Here is a 26543-nt window from a genome sequence, read left to right as displayed (position 1 = left end):
TCATTTGTCTACATTGTAATCTTTTGTCAAAGTCATTGAAGCGTTTTACAATAGGTAAACGTAATTCATTAATAATGATAATTATTGACACCAGTCTGCAATGTTTGGGAAAGAATGAATTGTCATTAATCTGTCCTTATTTTCCAAGTTCCTCTATGTGCCGTATGATGGTTAAGAAAGGCACATGTTTGAACTTTGAGAGACAATCAGAAATTACATCTTTAGAAGAAAGAAATTAAGTTTACCAAATTTGTCATGATTGTAAAAACGAAACATGAGAAACATCTCCAGCTCAAAGTAAGTTACAAAACTTCAAAGTGAGTCCCAAATTTTGTATGACTCTAAAAATGTAACACTCTTCTGGCATAGTATGAAAAAAAGAAAAAGGTGCTGAGCTAATATCTGTTGTTAAATGATTTTTTTTTAATGATTATTTTATTTTCTTTAATTTACCACAAAAAAGAGAGATATTTTATTTTTTCATATTTTATTTTTTTTCTCCAACTTTTTCTCTTTCTCCCAGCCTTCCTCTCCTTTCTCCTACCCCCTTTCTCCTTTCTCCTACACCCTTTCTCCTTTCTCCTACACCCTCCTCCCTGTCTCCCTTACCCCTGTCCTCCCCCTCATACATGTATTTACACTTTTGCTATTCAACTGAATTTTGTCTCAAAATGATCTCAAGATCTGTAAATGAATAAACTAGAGGTCATGCTAAAAGCACTTTAATTGTGATGTCATGATACAATGTAATGGATGTCAAATTTTATGAGAACTTGTATGACAGTCAAATTTATGAATTTTTTTATAAACTTTATGTATTCATTTATTCATTAAAGTTCATAAAATGTTCATGAACATGTGTTATGAACAATTTATGAACATTATGAACTGACTTACAGTTCATTAAAGTTCAGAAAATATTCATGAACTGCATTTTATGAACTATTCATGAACTAAATTCATGAACGAAACTTAATGAACTCATTATGAACAGTCATGCATTGTTCATGAACATTCATGAACAGTTCATGGTGGTTCATCAGTTCATGAATTTCATCTCGCAGGGGCAGTGTTTTGTATGAAGATGTTATGAATATCACCTACATGAGCTATCTATTAAAATTATCATATATTTTTTTCATTTAACTGTGGAATACATACATGTACATGTATGTTATTCCGCATCAACAATCAAGTAAAAATATACGTATACAAAAGTCCTAGAACAAATTTCATTATCAATTTTTATGCCGTTTACCACAAATAGTTCTGAGTCATTATCATGCAGCTTTATTCATGCTTATTCATGTTTGTCACACAATGGAAAAAATATTCTAAGTCCAAAATTTATTCCTCATTATTCATTCTTATTCATGAAATGTATGCAAAAAAATTCTAAGTCCAAACATTCATTCTTATTCATGTTTATTCATATTGACAAAAAGGGTTTTATTACCACAAAAAAACAATTTTGAATGAAGGAAACTTGATTATACTATGATATAGTAAGTGACTAGCATTTTAAGAACATTTATTTGTTGTCTCCAAACAGTTATTAAGAATTCATGTATATTCCACTTAATTCATGTTTCATATTCATGAATAATTTTGACACTGGAATAGTAACCATGAATGGAAGTGGAATATTCATGAATATTCATGAATATTCTACTTTATTCATGAATACATGAATATCATGAAAGCAGGGCGGTATCTATGATCAGTTTATTTATAGTAAATCTTTTTGAGGTTTATATTTGTTCTGTTCTCAGTTACAATGAAGAAGAAATTTGCAGAGACAAATATTTGTGTTTCAAAAAGCAAATGCATTGTAGAAACTATAATTCTCATGTTTTTTGTTAATTTTCAGACCTGGATCTCTTCTGACGACTTTTGATTTAACGTCACGAGGTTACTATGACGAACCTGTATTAAGACAAACCATAGAAAAACCCCTTAATGATGGACGAGTTGGACAGTATAGAGCTAGCCCCATTGGTTTTGCTTTCAGATCATTCTCTGGTAAGCACTTGTTTTGTTAATGAGAGATATTTTGTAAGCCTGTATCCTTAAAACTTATTAAATATAAACAGGTCGAAATTAACTGATAATTTTGACAATGAATAAATGCGAAAATTAACCCAAATATACATATATATTTATTTCTTGCATGATGAGGATGATTTAACTGTGTTGTCAACTAACATAGTTTGAAACAAACTTTTCCTCAAAACCCATATATAGTATGATAAACTTTGACACTAGGGTGAAAATACTTCTGCTTTTTGGTTGCGTTGTAGTCTTTTTAACACATTCCTTATTTCTATTTTCTATTCCATTGCTCTTAAAGTTTCCATTAACTTCCATTTGTAATTTTATACCTCAAAATGTCTATTCTAATGTTTTTTGGCACATTTTGAAACAAAACCACATGTCTCCAGGAGACTAAAGCCAAATAATTAAAGCAAAACGAAAAAGAAATCAAACTTCTCTACCTTAGAGTTGGTACAACCCTAATTCAAGAAAACTGGTCTTTTTAAATAATTTTACAGTACTATATATAGTTTCGAATAATACTTGTTGGGTTATAATTAATTATGTTTTACTAGCTATTACAGGTCTGAGATCAGGTGCAGATTCAGATTCAGGACTGAGGTGGATAATTCCCCCTAAAAAGATACTAAAAAAACAAAAAAACAAAAAAACAAAACAAACTTGTAAGTTGAAGGAAAATACAGCAAATTTGTACATGATCTTCTAGCTCTGAAATCTCAGGAGCTCCTCTCTAACATCAAATCCTGGATCTGCGCCTGTGCTTCTTTAAATATTGCAGACTATAGATTGTTGTTGACTCACAAAATGTATCTTTTTGTATACTAGGTCACAGTGATCCAACTAGAACGTTAACCCTTCCATCGACTGTTCTTTATCTCAATGGTAAAAGCAACCAATTCATGCTATGCTTTTTTCATATTTTCTATTTTGATAATATTTTTAGGGTTCAGTGGTTTTTATAAGAATGAGTCATATTTTTTCTGGAATTTCAAATTTTATAGCATGCCTTTATGATATTTATAGAAATTCTTTAAACTTATTTTATGAATATATAAATATATTGTATTATAAATTATGAGTTTAAAAATGAACTTTAATGTTTTTAGTAATATTGCATTTGATAACCAGTTGTTCACAAAAAATTAGGTTTTTCGTAAAATTATATGAAAGTAAATTTAAGTTTTACAAAAAAGTTTTACAATCGTGTGAATTATATTGGTATTGGTATAGATTTTTTTTTATAGTTCAAAAATCTTTCACCATGAATGAATGATCTTTTTCTCACAAACAGAGAACAAAAATTATTTCCTCACATAAAGAAAAATATTGCTAAGAAATTGTAAATCATGAAATGATGGTTTGAAATTTTTTATACCTTTTTCCCAGGTGTGCATGATTACAATAAAGGTTAAATATGTTTTATAGATAAGTAACTATAATATCCTATAATTTATAGATCATTATTTATTTTTATTGGGACAAGATATCTACTTTATATAATTTGAAAAATAAATATTTTCATAACAAAACAAACTTTGAATAGATTTTAAGTTATTGACCTGTAATCATTTGGACATGAGTTTTTATATGTGCACAATTTTATATTCAAGGTAGTTTTTACACAATGCATGATGTTAGAAAAGGGATTATCACATTTATTATAGTAATTTATAGTTTTTTAGGGTTTATTCATAAAATAGTTTTGCTACGGTCACAGCTTTAATGCATTTTTTGTACTTGTACTTTTGTGAATGGGAATTTTTTACATCAACATTAAAAAAGTATTTTTCACACTTATGCTTGTATCAATGCACACACATTTATATTTAAAAAAAAGATGAATTATTGAACAATTTAGTAACGCACAACCTGTAAAATTTTGTCTGTACTATAGTGTTTTTTAAATAGAAGCCCAATTGAATGGAATTGTGCTACATGTATGTAAATTTTATGCAGTTCTTTGTGTTTTTATAGAAAAAAATCCACTGTTAATTCAGAAAGTTTTTTGATGGTTTTGTAAAATTTGCAAAATCATTGGGCAACCATCTCAGAATAATTTTTTAACCCATTATTATGAAATATTTTTTAAAAAGGGATATTGAACCCCAGAGTCAGCAGGACAAAAAATGAAACTGACAACTTTCTTTAGGAAATGTATTCAGTTGTGTTCCATTTCAGTATATTTTTATGCGTCAGTGAATCTGAAGGTCACTCACCAAATCTTACAGAAAATCCAGATAACTTTTCTTTTATTTAGAAATAATTATTAAATTTTCTAAAAGAAATAGAAAACAGAATAGCCCTTTTGACATAGTTTTATCTATTTAAAGGATCATATTTTATACCTCCACTGGTTCATAATACCACTGTTTGTAAATCCATCAGATCTCTTGTGTCTATAAACTTTGTTTCAATTGACATACACAGGCCTGTGTGGTGAATAAATCTCTATTGAAAGGATTTGATAATGACATTCATAATAAAACAGATAAGATGATAAAAATTCTTCTGTACTATAAAGAATCTCTCCATTTTACTTGTTTTTTTTTTAAATGGAAGTCATAGGGTGTTTGTTTTATATATAACATTTAAAAAAAAAGAAAAAAAAAGGAGTAAATATTCATGAAATTTTCCAACAATGTGAAATTTTAATGTAATATTATGACTTTTCAATCAAGTTTACACGAAAAGTTTGCCTTTTTCTTTACTTTAAACATGAAATAAAGTTCTTGAAATGCAGAGGGGATGAACTGTGCAACTATAGAGCTCTAACAAAACTTAAGTAATATGTAAAAAAGTGCACAAATTTATTGTAATTGATTAAAAGAAATTTACAAAGAATCAGACATGCTAGTCTTTGCTTCATTTTAGGTCAAGCACATCCCTTAATTATGAGCAAACTTAAGATGCACCTCTGCTTTGTACTAGATCACTTGTAAAGATACAGTATGTACTCGTCTACCATAAACAACAAACAAACATGCATTTTCTTTACTATAATTGATAAACAAAAAACAAATCTGTTAGCATTGTTTCATGTTTTTCAAGTTACATCATTAAGGAAATCCCAGTTTGTCCTTCCCACATACATTACGTGTAATGTACCTAAAATTCTGATTTTAAAAAAAATCGCTGATGCGCTGATGACAGTTACCTATCTCATGTTTCCTTGGAGATAAAATTAACAAAATTTATGTAATTACTGCTGATTTATGTCTAGCATGCATGAAATTTGCAGATCTAATTTTTCTCAAGATGTATTTCCCATGCTAGATTGTCTACTCAAGTTTGTACCGAAATGACCTTTATACTTTTGATACATGCCTTCTCCAGATAAACAAGAGAACTGATATCTTCTGACATTTACATTTTTTGTTGCATTTGCTCTGCTGCTGGTTTGTTTCAATGCTAACTATATGTTTGCAAATATAATAAATAAGAAGATGTGGTATATTATATGATTGCCAATTATTCAAATCTCCACGAGAGGTTTCAAATCATGCTGTGTCTGTAAATACCGTATTTAGTTGTGTATAGTAAGCAGTTGTGTATAATACGCACCCTCCAAATTTGTCAAAAATAAGGATTAAAAAAAAAATGAAAAAAATAACGTACTATACACATCTAAAGACTGTATAAACATGATAAAATATAAGAATATTGCCAATGATACAACTCTCCACAAGAGCCTCACTCTGGGAGACTCCACGTAAGCCTCATTTAAAACAATAGCATTCACTTAGTTCAAGTTGCTTATCTAAATTTAATTCCATTTTCTTAGCCAAAAGACATATTTAAGTATTGCTAAGATAATGAATTTGAAAGTGCAATTTATACAAGGATACAGCTGGCTCAAATTGTAAATTACTTCAATGATAGTAGAAGTGTTAATCGGACAACGGACAACGTTTGTGGTAAAAAAAGATAAGTTTTAGAGAACATTGAGCAGTATTCCCCGAAAAAATTCTGAGAATGAACCATTATGGATGAAAATTGCTAAGCATATTGTTATTCTATTATTATTCACACACCTCTTGGAAGAACAATGATACAATCCATATTGTTTACAAGACAGGTAAATGAAAAATGAAGGAAAAGAGAGTATTAGAATATGTCATCACTTAGCTTGATAAATTTATTTATAATCAAACCTGTATAAAGGTCATACTCAGGACTTAAGAAAAATGACCCTATTAGAGGTCACTTTTTGAATTGAGGTTCAAGTTCCATAGGTTTGACAAAAATGGGAAAAATTTAGGGTGATCTGACATGGCCTGTTATTGCTTGCATGCTAAATTTGACTTTTATAATGTATAGAAAAGAAATACATAGTATTATGGTCAAACAATTTACAAAATTTGAGAAAAAAGTTCAAATGACAGTTGTGTCCTAATATTTTTCCTCCCTCACTATTTTCAAGTGCCACTTGTTCATATCTAATCATTTTAACACCATATTAAAGCCTTTGAAAGTTATGATAATTTTATAGTATATTCTAAGGTATGCATAACTTATAAAAATCAGATTCTGTTGAATCAGCAGTTTAAAAGTTGACTCACTTTATTGAGAGCTATTTAAACAACTTTGATAGTATGTTTATTCACTAATACCACAAAAACTGTGGTGCCCTACATTTATAAGTCTAGCATGGTTGATTTGTTAAGTGTATACATCAGAAAAAAAATATAGGTCAGACTGTAAATTAAGGATTTCAAAATAAAAAGAAAACAAATTTTAATGAGATATCTTAATTGTGCTTTTTATCAGGAAATATAAGTTTATTGAACTGGAAGGAAAGTTAAATTATGCATGACATCAAGACCATAAATGATCATTATCAATACATGGAGAAATTTCACTGAGGTTTAATAAGTGTCGACAATTTTGATTGATGGGATGTTGATAAGACCTTTTTGTTATAATTGTTTTAAAATACTTCTTTTGTGCAGTAATGTTAAAATGGGAAGTTAATATAATTTTGTCATGAGAAGTAGTCTGTCCTTGTCAAGAAAAAGACGTTGAGCACCTGGTTATTACCACCCAATTTGAGTAGAATTAATTTGTATGTTTATATTTTAATGTTCTGAAATTTGTTATTTACCAATTATGTTCATGTTATTGAGATAACAAAAGTTCTTTATCCCTATGATAATTAATAATGTTGAACATTTTTAGATAGGATATAATTCCAAAGTGGATAAATCATTTTAGTATTACAAAATGTACATAAGTTTTTTCTTTCTTTTTTCTTCTTTTTTTCAGTGTATTTTATCCTTTCTTCTAGCTTGTTTTTGGTGTATTTGATTTTAGTAATTTTGACTTTTGAACATTGCCAACTGCAAAAGCACATGATATATTTTGTATAAGAAGCAGTTTTAACAGTATCCTGAGCAAATACTAGAAAATCAAAGAAGGATAAAAATTCATATTAAAAACCAATTGTTGGCCTTGATGAGTATCATATCTTTGGGTTGATAAATCATTGTATCAACCTGATCAAAAGTCAGTAATTGTATAATATTAACCCATAGTATATCATTCAATCAAAATCAAAATGATACCATGTTGGTACAAAGCAGTGGCTACCAGTAATTAAACCAGGTCAAATTGTATTGTTGAGTTATAGTCACCTTAACCTTTAACCTGTTTCTTATTTGACATCTGTTGCTGCTTCTCTTGAAATAAGGTATGTAACTCAAGGGACAGTGATATGTCATATAGTTTGCTCCATTTGAGATTCTGGTTTGTAACTATGTAATGTAACTCAAGGGACAGTGATACGTCATATAGTTTGCTCCATTTGAGATTCTGGTTTGTAACTATGTACGGTTTGTATATTCCTTCTTTGTAGTTCTGCTCCAGTCTCAGCACATTCCAACTTTTTCATTAAGACATTTTTCTGCAAAATGAAATTTCTCTTGTGTTGATATAAACACCCTGAGGTATTGACGTATAGTCTAAATGTAGAGTTATCTTGTTTTCTTGGCAAATTATGCAATAACATTGTGAAGTTCATATGGAGGCTTCAATTAACCATGCAACAGAATCATCTGGGGAGTCTGCTGCCATCTTGGCATCATACATTTTCAAAATTCTCACGCATAATTTAAGTTCAGTAGTTTAATATGATTACATTAACAGTGTCTGAAATAATTTTAAGGAAATTTACAATATTGACTTCAATTTGAATCCCAACAGTTGACGAAATAAGAAAATTGTATAGGCAATGAAGTTTTAAATGAAAATCTTGTCATAGGGTGTAACAGAAGATACCTACAGCTTAACTTATTCATTTTTGGAATTAGAAAACAACAAAAAGGCATTTGTTTCAATCTATTTCAGATCTTATACCAGGAAACTATTAATATTAATGTTGCCTACAACTAGTCTACAAGTATATTAATATTTTTTGGGTGTTGACTTGAATAAGTCTCTTACTCATAAAGTCTGTATCTTAATGATAAAACAATAAATTTTTAAAGAATTGTTTGCTTTATTACGGATATATATAAATTATAAAGACACAGAAAGTTGTAGCTGAGAACAAGAGGACAAAGCAAAATAAATTGTCGAGGTGCTTGAGATGGCTATGACTGAAAGATTCTTTAACCTGAATAATTCCTTACTGTCCGCATTCTCTCTCCCTTTCAATTACTGTAGTGATCCATAGTGAGCTTAATATAATAACTGTATTATTCAGTAAAGGGATCTTTTTCTTTATCTCTATAAAAATTAAAGGGAAATAACTCTTTGTCAGGATCAGTTACTTCGCTGCCAAAGGACAAGGAATATTGTTGTAAAAGATTGACTGTTCTGACTCTAGCTGGAAGCTTTTTCATGAATGGTAAATTTATGGTAATCATGGGTTTCTTCCTATTGTGGGGTCACTCAGTTAAACAACTTTTAAGTCTGTTACAAAAACGCCTAAGAGATGACGTAAGCATACATTGTATGTTTGTCTGTGTAAGCATTCCTAGGTGAGTAAACATTGGTCATTTGTAATTAGGTACAACATGTATAGTCTGGCCAAGTTACTTAGTACTTACGCTTATATTTTGTAGGGTTTTGTATCTTTCAAAAGTTTGTCTACATTTTGCTTTATTGAACTTAGGAAATAAGAAAGGACACTGCAAGAATAGATTCACTGGAAACTTTAAAGTTATCAGGGGATCCTACAGTTGGGTCAGTTAAACAACTTTATAGTCTGTCACAAAAATTGCTTATACAAAAACATTATAAGCAGACATCGTATGTTTGTCTGTGTAAGCATTCCTAGGTGAGTAAACATTGGTCAGTAATTAGGTACAACATGTAAAGTCTGGCCAAACTACTTCCACTGATTATCTATGTTTATTGATAATCAGATATACCAATTATACTTATGTATATAGATATTGATATTGATAAGTATTGATAATGTAAATACTGCACTAGATATAAGATGGATGGATCAAAATTGAGCCATGGAATCTTAAGAATTAAAAGATTCTGATTGTGTTATTTTCTTTGGGTTCAGTTTGTACGGTATAAAATTAAAGATATATATGCAGAATGTGTCCCTTTTCTAGGTAGGGTTCAGTTTGTTGTTCTAAGATATAAATTTAGTCCTTTACTTCTTCAATTTTAATGTGTAAACAATATGCCTTGTAATATGCAAAATATATGTCTCTATGAATTGCTTTACTTTAGTAAGCTACATTACATATATCTGAGGGCTTTTGCTTTTATGACAAAAAAAAAGATGTTATTTGCAATTTTGTTTTGCATTCATGGAGAATTCCTCCTTGTAGGTGGGAGTGAAATAAATCTAACATGAAATGTTGTAGCTTTAACATGACATAATATTTACAGAAGGAAAACATAATTACCCAAGGTATTTTGTTACACATAAACAAAATACCAAATGGACTTTGTCTTTTAGAGTCTCAAAATTCATATGGCTAGTCCATCATTTTTTGGTAAAAAAGGTTATTTGCTTAAATTAATTTGTAATTTTGGAAGTTGTTACCATGTAAAAGTTAAAATTACCTGGATAGCATTTCATAAAAAATTAAATGTTTTGGGCAAAAACGGTTAATTTTGGAATTTAGAATTTATCTAAATATTAGTCTTGTTTGCAAAGATTGTAAAGAATTTTGATGTGATTAAAATATCAGCATAAAAAAGCTCTTTGGTCATCTTGCTATGTGCTTGTCTCTGGTTTGTAAGGGACGATATCAAAAGTTCAATGAAGGATAAAAACTTAATTCACATAGTCTTTTCATTGACCCCCCTACCCCCCTCCTAACTTAATTTGGGAAAAATTGATTGACCAATAAAGATACATGTAAAATCGATGTCAATTAAATAAAACTTGCAGCAATTTTACCCCTCACCCACAAACTATATGAATTAAGTTTTTTATCCTTCATTGATCTTTTGATGTCGTCCCTAAGGTAAAGATTTCAATACCTTGCCAGACTTGAAAACTGGTATAAATTTGTTTCTTCCCTTAACCACAGCATTTTGGGAGTCATTTATAAGACTGTTTGGCTTAAGAATATTATGCCCAGGTGTAGAGGCATGTCTTCCTGGAGACGGTTCAAAATCGGGCTCAGTGTGTCTGTCCAGTTCAAAGCAGTTAAGGCATATCGCATTATCATTACTTCTAATCTTGAATATTACAGACTTTTGACTCAGACATTTATATATTTTTTGTACACAACAAAATCATTGGAAAACAGTAAAATTTCCCTCAAGTTACAAGGATTATATGTTTAATTTTACTTCTTTTGGTTGCTCTCACTTGATGTATTACCACATAACCTGTTGAAAAGTTATACAATATGGAGTCAAAAGTCGGTTATATGAAAATTAGTCAATTAGTCCTTGGACGTTAAACAGCTGTCCATCATCATCTTCAAAATCTTTTTGTTGTCTGTAGAAATAAATAGCAAAACTTCAAAATTGACATTTTAATACAAATAAAGAAGGAAGATATTTGACTTTTTCTCGACTGTTTATATAACAATAAAAAAATATTTTTATATCAGTCTCAATATTTATATTTCTAGATCTGTTAATCTGCTGTAATTTATATACCACACATTTCCAAATTTCTTTAATTTGTTTACCTAACATAAAAATATTTTTATAATCAGATTCAACATGTTTAATATTTGTATCAGTTTAATAAGTGCTTATGATAACATTCATTGATAATGTCAAAAAGGTTATTCTCATATAGATAGGTCAATTTCCTACCCATTCAACCTAACATATGTGCTTCATTTCAAATGTTTGCTATCAGAGGGTAGAGATGGGGTCTACAGAAAAAATGAGTAATGGACAAAAGAGAAAAAAAAATGGGGGGAAATGATAAAGACAAATAAGACAAAAAAACATAAAGAACAGAGAAGAATGGGGTGCTGAAATATAAAGCATAGAAAATAAAGGACTTTAAATAGAGAAAAGTGTTCTAAAAACTAAAGGATAAAGAATTGAAGGATCCCCCATCCAGACTCTCCTATAAGCAGTGAGGCCACGAAATGAAAACATTAATTATTAAGCACTTATGAGTAATATGTATGATGTTGGCATGTGCATTAGCCCAATTAATGCATGTGTTTAATTATTATATCAGATGAAAATTATGCAAAAGTTATAGAAATTGAAAAAGTCATAATCATTAGATGTTCATTTCGTTGGTATTTAAACCATGTGTGAAGTATTAAAAGATTTATAAGAGAATTTATTGAAATATCTAACAGAACATTTTCCTGTTGCTGGAATTTTGTTATGTCTTGATTAATTTCAACAACAACAAAAAATACAACTTTGAAAAATCAAACAAAAAGAAGACAGAAAAAAAGGAAGAGTTCATTTTTCATATAAATGAATATATGCAGGGTAATAAGACAGTAACCAAAGACACAAAAAGAAAAACGCATCCCATTAGCTAAGAAAGGGGGGGATATACCAAAGCTGTATTTAAACTCATTAGTCAAAACAAACTGACAATGCCTAGGCAAAATATGAAAAATAAACAAGAGACATTATTTAAAACACAACATAGAAAACTAAAGATTGAGCTTCACAATCCCATCTTCAGCTTCCTAATTTAAAAAAAAAGGCCATCACAAAATTGCCAATAAGCTGACAGTGGCATGAAACACCAGAAATAAATCAATCATTGCTTGGATGGTTATTTGTAACAGTATGGCATACAAAATGAGATATAAAAGAAGTATAAATATACCATTGCAAATTCACACTAAACACCTAAGAGCAGGGAAACAGATTAACATTTCGAATCTGGGGGCCGCCACAATTTGAAAGGTAATAATATACTCACTATGGATATTTCCATTCCAAAATTTTGTTTGGGCTATTTAAGGTCCCAGCTAGTTGTTCTCTCTGACGAGATTAAAATGTGACCTGTGATAATGTACTTTAATCATGGGTTTCTGTTGAATGTATTTGAAAGACAGCTATTCTGCCAGGGTTCATAGAAGAGGTCCAAGACATTTCAATGTGGTGTCAAGTGACATTTTCTATGAATTTGACTCATATGTTTTTGAAACAGACAAATTCAGCAAATGGGAAGATTTAAATATTTAATCAACATGGAACTTTTCGTATTAAAAATTTAAGAATAGCAAGCAAGATCTGTCAATTACTTGTGATATGTTTTTTCATTGTATTTTGCTTTTTTTGCTATGGTGTTTTTAGTTTGTCTTTGACTTATGAGTTTGAATATCTTTTTGTCATAGATGTTCTGTTTCTCTTTAAGAATCCTCTTCTATCCTGGTTACTTTAAGTTTAAGAATGTAGAGTGTGAAATGGGGTTCACTGAGATTAGTAAATGTTGATGGGATTTTTATACTGCTTGTAGTTCAAATTGCAAAAGATGCCTAAAATCATTTTGTAATATGAGAATCTGGTAAATTTATTAATAAGACCTTAGGAATTCATTCCTTGAGTATCTTATATATCAATTTTTTTAAATCAAAAAGTCCTCTTTTTTCAGTGTGTAAACCCAACTTTAAATTTTTTTTTTAGAAAAAAATTCAAATGAAAAGATGTCTTTTTTTTCTTCAAAAGGTTCAAAAGATAAATATCATTTGACTTCTTTAGCACATTAAAAAACAGTTAATGATCAATTACAGGTAGTCATTTAAGTATTGATTACATTATAATTGCGGGGTTATGATTTCTTTTTTATTTGAAATATTTATTTAAAACTTCAGCGTAACCTGTTATTAGAACAGATCAAAGTGAGATACATGTACATTTACATTTACCTTGTATTTATGATATCCTTATATTGTGTAGCATGAGTTTATTTTACATGTACTTATATAATGACATGAATATTATTTTATCTGATTTGTTTGTGTAAAAGTTTTTAAAAAATAGCCCGCTATGTAAACCGAAAATAATATCTGTGATGTAATTTGAACATTCTAAACATGGATTTGTTTCGGAAATGTATTTTTATAATTTTTAACCTATATTTTGCCTCTGCACAATATGGGATTGTTTTTGAAAGAGGTAATTATGTATTTCTCATTAGTATGAATACTAACTTTATGTTTTATTAGTGTTTTAGTGTATGTTAATTGGTACATTCGACTATCAATTTTAAACTTTTCTTTCTGTTGTTACAATTATATAAATTACACATAAATGCATTATGCAACTGAAGGGCATTCAGCCTTAACTGTTTCAAAAATTTAGAACTACATTTTGAATTTAAAAAACTTAACATATTAGGTTAACTACAATGTAATATGAAAATCTTCTGACCAAAATTTGATATTTAATTACAGATGGAAGAACATGTCCAGATTTTGTTGGAAGGGACCCATCAAGATTACCTCGCTCTGGAGACAACCGTGCCAATCTTCTCATAAACAACATCTTTCCATGCCGTGGTTATGTCGTCGCTTGGCAATATTATCGTATTGTTCCTCGTTACACTGGCTATGTTGGTGTCTGGAGACAAATCAACGATTTACAGTTTCGACTTATTGGTAAAACAGAACTTCCAATTGCCAATGAAGGAAACCAGACTGTCTTCGTTGATCCACCAATTGCTGTCGAGAAAGGAGATTTCATTGGTATTTTTTATCCAAAACTGGCAGAAGAAGGCGTGGTTGCCAGTGCCACACCAGCAGAAGATGCTGTTGACTTCAGAGAATTGTATCAAAATTATTACGCAAAAATCTACAATGAAGATGCAAGTCCTGGAAGCATAGTTAATTTAAATGGCACTGACTTTCAGGATACAAAAGCTACTTTTGCCCTTAAAGCTATAATGGATTACACTGGTATAGATGGTAAGCTGTTAAATTGGTCAATATATAAAAGAAGATGTGGTATGATTGCCAATGAGCCCATTCTCCACAAGAGACCATTTGACACAGAAATTATCAACTATACATGTAGGTCACTTTATGGCCTTCAACAATGAGCAAAGCCCATACTGCATAGTCAGCTATGAAAGACTCTGAAATACCATGGTTGGTTTTCTTGTTACAAACGTTTCATGTTGTGTCATTCAGAGGCCTTTAAAAAAGTTTTATAGCTTACTATTACCTATGAGTTTTGCTCATTTTTGAAGGCAGTACATTAAAGACCTTACATATCCATCCATGTCCTCTGTTCTCTGGTAATCATATATTCAACAGTTTGAAAATATGACCTTACATTTCAAGTGATCTCAAATTGAAGATCCATTTAAGAAAATTTGAATTTACAGTAGTTAAGGTCAAGGGATGTCAACAGATTTTGATAAAATTTGGCACACAACTTTGGTTGGATGAATTATGAATGAGAAACAATGCATTTATACCTTTTTGAGTTAATACTGATTAAATTGTTTTTAATTAGGTAAAAATTTGCATTTAAAGCACATCGAATGAAAACTGTTCTTAAATTTATCAAATCTTCAATTTCAATTTTTGCGTAAACAAAATGTATGTTTTTGAACTTCCATTTTAATGATATTAAATGGTTTAGTGATAGCTGATAAGAAGGATATGGGATCCTATGGACACATTTTCTCGTTTGTTATTTTTATGCCACATTTATGTTCTCTGGTCCGTCCGCCTGTTTGTCCATTTGTTCGTCCATCTGTCCTACTTCCGGTTAAAGTTTTTGATTAAAGTTTTTGGTCAAGGTAGTTTTTGATGAAGTTGAAGTCTTTCATCTTGAAACTTAGTACATATGTTTCTTATGATATGATCTTTCTAATTTTAATGCCAAATTAGGTATTGATCCAAATTTATGGTCCACTGAACATAGAAAATGATATAGTGTACTATGGATGCATTCATGTTTTTCAAGTTCTACCTCTTGATCATATAAACTAACTTTGATATATTTCCAGTTTCTGTTACCCCATCAAGATGTGCAGACAACCAGTTCTACCTCTTGATCATATAAACTAACTATGAATATATTTTCAGGATCTGTTACCCCATCAAGATGTGCAGACAACCAGTTCCGCTGTGATGATGGTGATTGCGTAGATGGAAGGTTTAAATGTGACGGACAAATTGATTGTAATGATGAGTCAGATGAACTTAACTGTCGTAAGTTTCATGGACCTATAGTCAAGTCCAGTAATTTTATTTGCAGATAATTCAGTTCAGTTCATTGGTATAAAATTATTTGAAAAGACTAATTGAAAATATAATTCGAAGATGATGCTTTTATTTTTTTTTATTTTTCAAAACTTTTGGGTTAATTATGTTTTTTTTGGGGTAAAAACTACACTTTTACATTGATAGCAGCAATCACATGTTTAAATTAGATCTTTTAAGAAATTTTTCATAAAGTCCAATATATCTTTTAAGCCATAATCAGTGTTTTTACCAATATGTGTAAAGTTGTCTATTGAGTTTAAGGTCACTAGGTCAAAGACCAAGTCAAATATCAAGGTTACAATGCCTAGGAACTGATTGATACTTACACACAATATTGGTCACCATTCTTTTGTCTTTGGTTTATAATGGACATTTGGATGAAAAAGACTTGTATTTATTTTGAGTCAAGGGACAAGGTTACAGTAGCTTTTTATTGACTTATAAAACTGTTGAACCATACATCTAATCACTTCCAAAGTACGTATTGGAGACAAAATAACATCTAGATAAAAAGTTTTCATCTAAATTTCTTTTTAGTTTTTATTTAAAAGAGACAAAAGATACCAAAAGGATTTGCAAACTAATACTAACTGTTAAGGCTAAGGCAAAAAACAAAAAAAAAGACCAAATGACCAACAACAGTATAGGAAACACAACATAGAAAACTGATCAACACAAACCTTGGGAAGAGTAATCAGATCCTTTTCCACATTAGTAACTGATCAACACAAACCTTGGGAAGAGTAATCAGATCCTTTTCCACATCTAATCTAAATCATGTTACTCCTATAAAATTTGATGGCAATTTGTTGCACACATCTACTGATATTTTATGTTATTGATTTTATGCTTACAGCCGCAGTGATATGTAATACTGATGAGTTTCGTTGTAATAACAAGCAGCAGTGTGTACCCAAAGTCTTTGTTTGTAATAGACAGTTTGACTGTGCTGATGACAGCGATGAAGACAATTGTCGTAAGTTATCTCCTCTTGGATTTATTTAAATTTTGAGCTTTAAACCCTACTTCCTATTAAATTTATGAACTCAAATTTGCATTGAAACCTTTATATCTAGCTTTATCACTAAAATGATTGAAAATTGATTCTTCGGATTTTTGGAGATATATATATATGTGCTTTTTTTGTACCTGATTTGTACACCACATAATTATATTCTGTATATTTTGTTCTTCCTATCACATTTTATGGAAGTGAAATTTTGACAGCACAAAGCAGAAGTAATATTTGAAATAATTTAAATTAATTGAGTCAGAATACATGTATAAGGCATCTTGAGTTAAATTTTAGATAAGAACATTTACAAAACATTTTGAATTGCTAATAACTTTCTGCACTTATCAATGGATATCCTTATCAATGGCTTAAAGTTATTTTCATCTTATATACAAAATGAAATAACCCACATGCCTTTAAAAAGCAGATTTAATTTACAGCATTTTAGGAAATTGATTCAGCTTTTTTTTTTGCAAAACTGAAGTTTTCATGTTTATTTAAAGGGACAGTTTGAGAAGTGTAAATTAAATTTTCAGTTTGGGCAGGATCATGGTTTGGAGACTGGGTTAAGGTTTTTATAATGAAACAGTTTATGAAAATTATGGCCCTATCTATTGAATTGCAAAAGAGGGACAAATGATACCAGAGGGACAGTCAAACTCATAGATTGAAAATAAACTGACAACTCTATGGCTAAAAATAAAAAGAGAAACTGACAAATAATAGTACAGAAGACACAACATAGAAAACTAAAGACTAAGCAACACAAACCCTAGCAAAAACTGGGGGTGATCTCGGGTGCTCCGGAAGGGTATGCAGATCCTGCTCCACATGTTCTACCCGTCGAGTTGTTTATGTTATAGGTGCAAATCTTGAAAGTAATATTGGATAGAATAACTTTTTCATTTGAGCTGTCATATTTCACATGTAACCTGTTTTGTCCTCATTACAAGTTGTTACCCTCAGTGTATACAAATTGTATTAACTATTTTGTGACATTTCATTGTATTGTGTTCAGTTTTCCACACCCTTAATTAACTCATAAACTACCACCAATTTGTGCTAAACAACTGCTAAGGACATTGACAAGGTTACAAGACTAATTGATTGAAGGTCAAATGGGATTATCCAGATGTTAATATTGAGGTTTTTGGGTAATTTGTAAGTAGAATTTGTTGCCATTAGAAGGAGCTATAACTTTTGTCTCACTGGAAAGGGAATAAAGTTGTCTCTCCCCCATAGGAAAAGGAGTAATTTTGTCTCCTATACAGGAAAGGAATATAATTTTTGTCCCCTATACAGGAAAGGAAGATAATTTTGGTCCATGCTAGAAGGGTTGATAACTACATGTATGTGATTAAAGTACAAGAGCAGACAACATTGTTCCCACAGTCAGGGGAAATATCATTGTGTTTCAACTTCAAGGCCCAAAAACTTTGTCCCCTACATGAAAGGGAAAGTATTTTGTTCCTACAAGAAGGTTAGATTACTTTGGGATTAAAGCACAATGGGAGATAATTTTGTCCTTGCTAAAAGGATAGTTTACTTTGTGTTATAACAACTAGGACAGATAACTATGTCATTAAAGAACAAGAGCAGACAACCTTGTCCCCCACAAGAAGGGTAGACAACTTTATACCTTCTAGCATGGTAGATAACTTTGTATTCGAATTACAAGGGCAGATAACTTTGTCCCCCAGCATTTTGACATGTATATGTAAATGTTTTAGCCTATGATCAATGCTCATCAAGCGAGTTTCGTTGTGACGATGGATCATGCATCAGCGTGAATTCTGTCTGTAACGGCAGATCTGACTGCGCTGATCGCTCTGATGAGAGAGGATGTCGTAAGTATGGCTCAGGAGCATTTGTGATGTAACAGTGCATTATGCTCATTTATGCTCATTTATGCTCATAGTATCATCTCCCATGTAGAAATATTCATACTTAATTAAATATGTGTAGATATTCCAAGCCAGTCATTAGATTATTTATCTTATAGTTTATAACATGCTAAACTCTTGATGTACAGAAAGGGTTTGAATGTCCCAAAATGTTAAAAATTTATTCTAAAATATCTTATTTTTATTTTCAACTTTTTTGTTATGTGTCATTTATAGAATACATGTACTCACTTTTATTTGCCAAATTATTAGCTCACCTGGCCTAAAAGGCCATGTGAGCTTTTCTCATCACTTGGCGTCCGTCGTCGTCGTCGTCGTCGTCGTCGTTAACAATTTTTCAAACATCTTCTCCTCTGAAACTACAGAATAGATTTGAATGAAACTTAAAATGATTGTTCCTTAGATTATCCTGCACAAAGTGTGTGCTTCGATTTTTGATCCGTCAAAAAACATGGCCGCCGTTACTTAAAATAGAACATAGGGGTCAAATGCAGTTTTTGGCTTATATCTCAAAAACGGAAGCATTTAGAGCAAATCTGACATGGGGTAAAAGTGTTCATTAGGTCAAGATCTATCAGCCCTGAAATTTTCAGACGATTCAAACAAACCATTGTTGGGTTGCTGCCACTTAATTGGTAATTTTAAGGAAATTTTGCAGTTTTTGGTCATTATCTTGAATATTATTATAGATGAAGATAAACTGTAAACAGCAAAAATGATCAGCAAAGTAAGATCTACAAATAAGTTCATATGACCAAAATTGTCAATTGACCCCTTAAGGGGTTATTGTCCTTTAATGACAATTTTTCACAATTTGTTCATCACATTTGCTAACTTTAAAAAATCTTCTCCTCTAAAACTACTAAACCAAATTCAACCAAACTTCAACTGAATGATCAGTAGGGTGTTTAAAATAAAGTTTGTGCTTTATTTTTTATTTCGTCAAAAAACATGGCCGTCATGGCTAAAAATAGAACACAGGGTAAAATGCAGTTTTTGGCTTATATCTCAAAAACTCCAGCATTTAGAGCAAATAAGACAAGAAGTTAAAGTATTTATTAGGTCAAGGTCTACCTGTCCTGAAATTTTCAGCCGAATTGGGTAACTGGTTTTTCAGGTATAATGCCCCTGAATTGATGATTTTAAAGAAATTTTGCAGTTTTTGGTTATTATCTTGAATATTATTATAGATACAGATAAACTGTTAATAGCAAAAATGTTAAGCAAAGTAAGATCTACAAATAAGTCAATTTGACCAAAATTGTCAATTGACCCCTTAAGGAGTTATTGCCCTTTAAAGACTTTTTTCACAATTTGTTCATCATGTTGACTTACTTTAAAAAATCTTCTCCTTTGAAACTGCTGTATCAATTTCAGCCAAACTTAGGCTAAATGAGTTTCAGAGTATCTAGTATAAATTTTATATTTCATTTCCTTGTATGTCAGAAACATAGCTCCTATGGCTAAAATAGAACATAGGAGAAAATGATTTTTTTTTTGCTTTTGAAGAAAATAGGACGATTCAAAGAACATTTAAATAAATTGAAAAGCCAAAATAATCATTGATGAGAGATTTAACCAAAAAAATTAAGGTGAGCGATTCAGGCTCTTGAGAGCCTCTTGTTTTATAAACCCTCAATATACATGTATACATCTATTATCCATAATTATAATCATTTTAATTCCCAAAATAATGTTATTTCCCCTAACTGTACATGTTACATCAGTCATTTATAATAAAATCATTTTTATTCACCAAATTATTTTATAAACCCTAAATATACATGTAACTTATCTATTATATATTCATTGTTATTCCCAAGAATATTTTCAATACATGTATAAATTATATATTAATATAATCATTTTTATTTCAAACTTATTTTATAAAGTTCCAATATACATGTATACCAATTTTCCTCCCAGACAGAGTATTTACAGTTTACTATGGGTTATTTATTTTAATCACAATGGGTTTTCATTTTATATTTAAACACTCTGCTATAAATTGTGCATAATTCTTACTTCATACTTAAGTGTCCAAGGACTTCTTTGGCAGAGTAGTTCATTCTATTAGCTCTGAGGTTGTGAGTTCAAATGTTGCTGGATGCGAGGTGCATTTGACTACAATCTTAATTGACAAGGATTGCCAGTTTTCCTGTTTCATGGTTCTCTCTGGGAACTCTAGCCTCCTCATCAAAACTGTCAACCATGATGTATCCAAGGTTGCTGAAAGGATGTAGAGTCCCTGCTGTATATAACCTGAATAATTCAGTCCCTCCTTGTTATCCACACTTCCTCTTGCAAAGGCCTGAACACAATAATGATAAACAGGTTTCATTAATCCAACCCCCCTTAAATCTTCCACTGTTTTTCATCAATATGATTGAATTTTTACTGTTGGTTGTGGATATTTTTTTTTTTTATGGAACGAGGTTAGTGTGGTATGAAGATACCTTGCTAGCATGCTGGCTCACAAGATAAGCATTGCTATGAAGATTCTGACTCCATTTTCTGTAAGTCAGTGCTAGCATTCCTATATATCATGTTCTATGTTATATATGCATAATTATCAATTTAAAACCTTTTGATATATTAACCTAGATGAAAAAAATCATGGGAATGTCTTACTCAAAGGCAACACTCTACTACAGACCATTTGGGGTATTTTTGGTTATTGATAAACGACCTTTCTTCTATTGCAACCTTTAAACAGTGCAACTCTTGTGCGAAAGGAGTTATATATGACTTGTCAAATGGTGAATATTTGAAATTGGTTGTACATGATTTCTAAGCTTTAGATTGCAATGCAAAATACTTGGATTGTCATGTATTTTATTTTTAATGTTATTTTTATTAACAGATTTATTTAATTTATGGTGATTTTTGTAATTTTATTTTGACTCTTTAGTTTTTATTGACTTTACATGTTTTATTTGTTTTAGTACTAACTCTATTACTATTAGTAATAATGATTGATATGTTTATTTAGATATATCGTACATGTATTGCTAATAAAAAAATAATGCTGTAAAACTGTTTATGAACACTAAGAGATAAGATAAAATAAGATCAGATAGGGTGTATTGATATAAGATTTAAATTTCTAATCTTTGACTTCAGGAAACACCCTTAGAAAACGTGAATGCACTTTTTATACTGATTTATTTTCTTATAAAAGATTGCCACTTACATTTTATTAAAATTATGATGTGTACTTTGTATACATATGCTAGGGTTTACTTGCATTCTAAATAGGACTTATACCTAATGCCGCAATAAAGTCATTAGGGTATATATTAGCCAATCTGTTGTGAAAAGGAAGGTCCATTTAGACCTATATACCTAAAAGTTTCTTTTCAAGCAGTGTACAGAATTATATATTAAAAATTAAATACACAAAAAGAGTTTTAAAAGCAGCATTGTCCATGTATGTTCCAGAGACAATTATAATTACTTAGAAATCGGTAGTACGAAATATTTCAAAAACGGTAAGAAATTTACAGTAAACGCAAACATGACTTGCAAATCAGAAAATTTACTCTATTGTATAACATGTGTCAACTGTAAAGAAAATTACATAGGTCAAACAGGAAATAGTGTGTGTGAACGGGTCAGGATCCATAAACAGCAAATACGGCAACCCGAGTACAGACAAATTCCGTTGAGCGAACATTTAGACATTTGTGCGGGAGGAAAATTCAAAATTTTCCCGTTCTTCAAATGTACGGAACCAACAGAAGAATACCGTAAAGAACTAGAGAGAAAATTCATAAAAGTGTTTGACGCCAAGCTTAATGCTTAGTAGTTACATGAACAATAACGTCGCATCATACTACTAATATGTTACGAACAATGACGTTACGTCATAATACTAATGTGTTCCCCATAACGACGTTCATAGTCTTGAAAAGTCCCAAGATGGATGAAAGCGCTAGACAATGCTGCTTTTAAAACTCTTTTTGTGTATTTAATTTTTAATATATATATATAAGAATTAGAAGATTAAGAGATAAGGAAACAACAAAATCCAAGTTTATTTCTCATATATTTAAAAAAAAAAAATATCAATTTTTTTTTAAGGCTAGTAGGGCTGAAAAGAAATACACTCACTGATGCAATAACAATTATGATATGATGTTTAAAAAAGACTCTTTCAAATCATTATGGGTAAACAAATTTCTTTCATGGCATTATGGGTAATAATTATATTGAAATTATCCCCTACCATCCTTAATTATTGCTTTTCAAACTTGTGTTTATCATGAAAAGTCAGAAAAAGCTACCAAATAAATATGTTAAATAATGGAACATTTTGACAATTTTGTTAATGTATATTTTCAGCCGAGGGATGCCGTTTGGGCCAGTTTGAATGCCGTAACGGACAATGTATTGAATCCTTACTGAGATGTAATGACCAGTTTGACTGTGATGATCTGTCTGATGAAGAAGAATGTAAGTTTAAAGTCTGAGGGTGGGGATGGGTGTGGCCCTAGGTGACAGATGAAGTTTGGTGGTAGGGATGGGTGTGGCCCTAGGTGTCAGATGATGTTTGGTGGTAGGGATGGGTGTGGCCCTAGGTGAAAGATGACGTTTGGTGGTAGGGATGGGTGTGGCCCTAGGTGACACATGATGTTTGGTGGTTGGGATGGGTGTGGCTCTAGGGAACAGATGATGTTTGGTGGTAGGGATGGGTGTGGCCCTAGGTGACAGATGAAGTTCGGTGGTAGGGATGGGTGTGGCCCTAGGTGACAGATGACGTTTGGTGGTAGGGATGGGTGTGGCCCTAGGTGACAGATGATGTTTGGTGGTAGGGATGGGTGTGGCTCTAGGGTACAGATGATGTTTGGTGGTAGGGATGGTTGTGGCCCTAGGTGACAGATGATGTTTGGTGGTAGGGATGGGTGTGGCACTAGGTGACAGATGAAGTTTAGTGGTAGGGATGGGTGTGGCACTAGGTGACAGATAATGTTTGGTGGTAGGGATCGGTGTGGCCCTAGGTGACAGATGATGTTTGGTGGTAGGGATTAATGTAGCAAAGGGGAGTAAGTCTGAAGGTCAGGATTGATGTAGCTCTAGGGGACAAAAATGAAAGAGTTGAAGTTTTAACTCTGAGAAAAGTGATCGATGTAGCAAAAGGGTTCTGCTAGGTTAGAACGAAGTCATAGAGGAGGAGTTATTTGGTACTTAGGGGATAGACATGATTAAATGAACCTAAACATGGAAGTTTTGTGTTGTTAAACAAGAGAGGGCCTTGGTTGCTGAGAGTATAAGTAGTTCATCTGCAGTTATTACTTATCTGTCATGACTGAGGTTGTGGGTTCATACCTTGCTGGTGGCAAGGTGTGCTTGACTCCTATCTTAAATATCTAAGATTGCCAATAGCTTCCCCTACCTCTAAAGAATAGCCATCATGATATTGCCAATAGCTTCCCCTACCTCTAAAGAATAGCCATCATGATATAACCAATAGCTTCCCCTACCTGTAAAGAATAGCCATCATGATATTGCCAATAGCGTCCCCTACCTCTAAAGAATAGCCATCATGATATAACCAATAGCTTCCCCTACCTGTAAAGAATAGCCATCATGATATAGCCAATAGCTTCCCCTACCTGTAAAGAATAGCCATCATGATATTGCCAATAGCTTCCCCTACCTATAAAGAATAGCCATCATGATATAACCAATAGCTTCCCCTACCTGTAAAGAATAGCCATCATGATATAGCCAATAGCTTCCCCTACCTGTAAAGAATAGCCATCATGATATTGCCAATAGCTTCCCCTACCTGTAAAGAATAGCCATCATGATATTGCCAATAGCTTCCCCTACCTGTAAAGAATAGCCATCATGATATTGCCACTAGCTTCCCCTACCTCTAAAGAATAGCCATCATGATATAGCCAATAGCTTCCCCTACCTCTAAAGAATAGCCATCATGATATAGCCAATAGCTTCCCCTATCTGTAAATAATAGCCATCATGATATAACCAATAGCTTCCCCTACCTCTAAAGAATAGCCATCATGATATAGCCAATAGCTTCCCCTACCTCTAAAGAATAGCCATCATGATATAGCCAATAGCTTCCCCTACCTCTAAAGAATAGCCATCATGATATAGCCAATAGCTTCCCCTACCTGTAAATAATAGCCATCATGATATAGCCAATAGAGCTGAAAATGTCGTTAAACATCAACAACCAATCTATCTTCATCATTCAACAAGAATTATTGTAAATCAGCTTATTTTAGCAGAAACTTTGTGATATAATTTCACGTTTTTGAAATTACTTCGTGATGTTAAATAAGGAAAGATGCAAATTTTACTGATTTACAATGATTTATAATTGTGTTATTTTCTACTCCTGAAAATGGGGGAATAGATAATGTCTCTGAAAATTTGTTGGTTTACAGTCTTTTATATGGTCTCTATGGTCGGGTTGTTGGCGCTTTGACAAATTCCCCATCTCTTTTCTCAATTTTATTTTATATTTTATTTTAGGTAATGTTGCTCCACCATGTCCAGAAGGACTTTATCGTTGTGATGATGGACAATGTGTTTCACCAGACGCCAGATGTAATGGAATAGTCCAATGTAGGGATCGCTCAGATGAAGCAAATTGTGGTATGATTTAAAACACACAATAGATTCTAGCTTATTGCATAAGGCAACAAAATTTTTTCGAAAAAGAGTATCTGTTTTAATGAACATGAGAAAACCAATACACCTTATTGCTATTTGTCTATCATTACTGGACATCACAAAAGTTCCAGTAAAATTTTGACGCCATGATGGAAAAGTTATTGATGTATGATGTTCAAGCCAGGACAGACTTCCAAATAGCGATAAGGTGTATGGTATACTAAATACCAAACTAGAAAGGTACACCATTTGTATTGTAAAGACACAGTTTTATTGCCTCCAGATACTAGACAAATAATTACAGAAAAGTTCAGTGATGTTTTTTTATTTGCTTAAATTGCGACATGATAGGTTACACTACAATTAATGCTCCCATATGATTTTATATTTTATAACTTTTTGATATTTCTAAAATAGCAATTATTATTATTATTAGAATTTTGTTCATTGTTCAATAATAGCAATTAATCAATAAACACAAATATGATTGAATTTTTAGTACCCTTTATATGGGGTTATTTTCTCGTTGGGTTTTGTTTGCAGTTTTGGCTTACAGAAGGGAAAAGTTAAAAAAAATCTGCATTTATATTCTCATTTCAAAGTAAATAAACACTGAAATTTTCACTTTGAGTATATTTCACATTAAAAATGTCTCTCACACATATTGCAAAAATTAGACACAAACAGATATTTTTGGATATATAGTATGCAAAGAAAAGAGTTCTGAGTGGTCCAGACATCTAATCTTTCTATTTTTAGCCTGCAGACCAGATGAGTTTCGATGTAGAAGTGGACAGTGTATACCAAACTCTAGAAAATGTGATAGTACCCCTGACTGTCAGGATCGTTCAGACGAAGAAGATTGTAAGTTGTCCTTCTGACTTATGACCTTTGACCTCTATGTCATAGGGTACTTTGGATTATTTACTTTTAGTTGGGTATCAATTTTTATGGATTTCTTGTGTAAAATTTAAAAGTGCAATGAATTATGTAATTTCAAATGGTTTTGTTAGCAAACATTTGAAAAACTACAGAATCTTTTAAATATTCATAAAAATACATTTGTTCCTTGATTCTCAAAAAAATATAACCAATGAAAATAAAAGAATCTAAAATATTTGTATTCTTTTTAGTATATGGGAAGTCATTAATAATCAAATTCAGCACAAGTTTCTTTGCTTTTAAAAAAAAGAATTTGAATAAAAGGATTTCCCCACAAATGTCAATCAAACAGCAATCCAACAAGAACATACAACTAACAAGACAAGTAGAGGTGAACATACAATTATC

At 31.4% G+C, this 26543-nt stretch overlaps 1 protein-coding gene across 2 annotated transcripts in view; it reads left to right on the top strand.

Moving 5' to 3' along the window:
- Window positions 1-26543, top strand: part of LOC139501535 (basement membrane-specific heparan sulfate proteoglycan core protein-like) — a 182659-nt gene that overhangs the window by 36299 nt on the left and 119817 nt on the right. Inside the window, exons 4-12 of one of the 2 annotated variants that reach the window (XM_071290645.1) lie at window positions 1871-2022; window positions 2881-2937; window positions 13866-14375; window positions 15507-15632; window positions 16543-16662; window positions 18432-18548; window positions 22950-23060; window positions 25113-25235; window positions 26013-26117. In XM_071290645.1, the coding sequence (XP_071146746.1) occupies window positions 1871-2022; window positions 2881-2937; window positions 13866-14375; window positions 15507-15632; window positions 16543-16662; window positions 18432-18548; window positions 22950-23060; window positions 25113-25235; window positions 26013-26117 (1421 nt within the window). The remainder of the gene's footprint in view (window positions 1-1870; window positions 2023-2880; window positions 2938-13865; window positions 14376-15506; window positions 15633-16542; window positions 16663-18431; window positions 18549-22949; window positions 23061-25112; window positions 25236-26012; window positions 26118-26543) is intronic. The other variant, XM_071290646.1, reaches the window with a different exon arrangement.

Source organism: Mytilus edulis, chromosome 13 (genome assembly GCF_963676685.1).
Source record: "Mytilus edulis chromosome 13, xbMytEdul2.2, whole genome shotgun sequence".
NCBI classification, from domain to species: Eukaryota; Metazoa; Mollusca; class Bivalvia; order Mytilida; family Mytilidae; genus Mytilus; species Mytilus edulis.
This window is presented reverse-complemented; position numbering and strand designations above follow the sequence as displayed.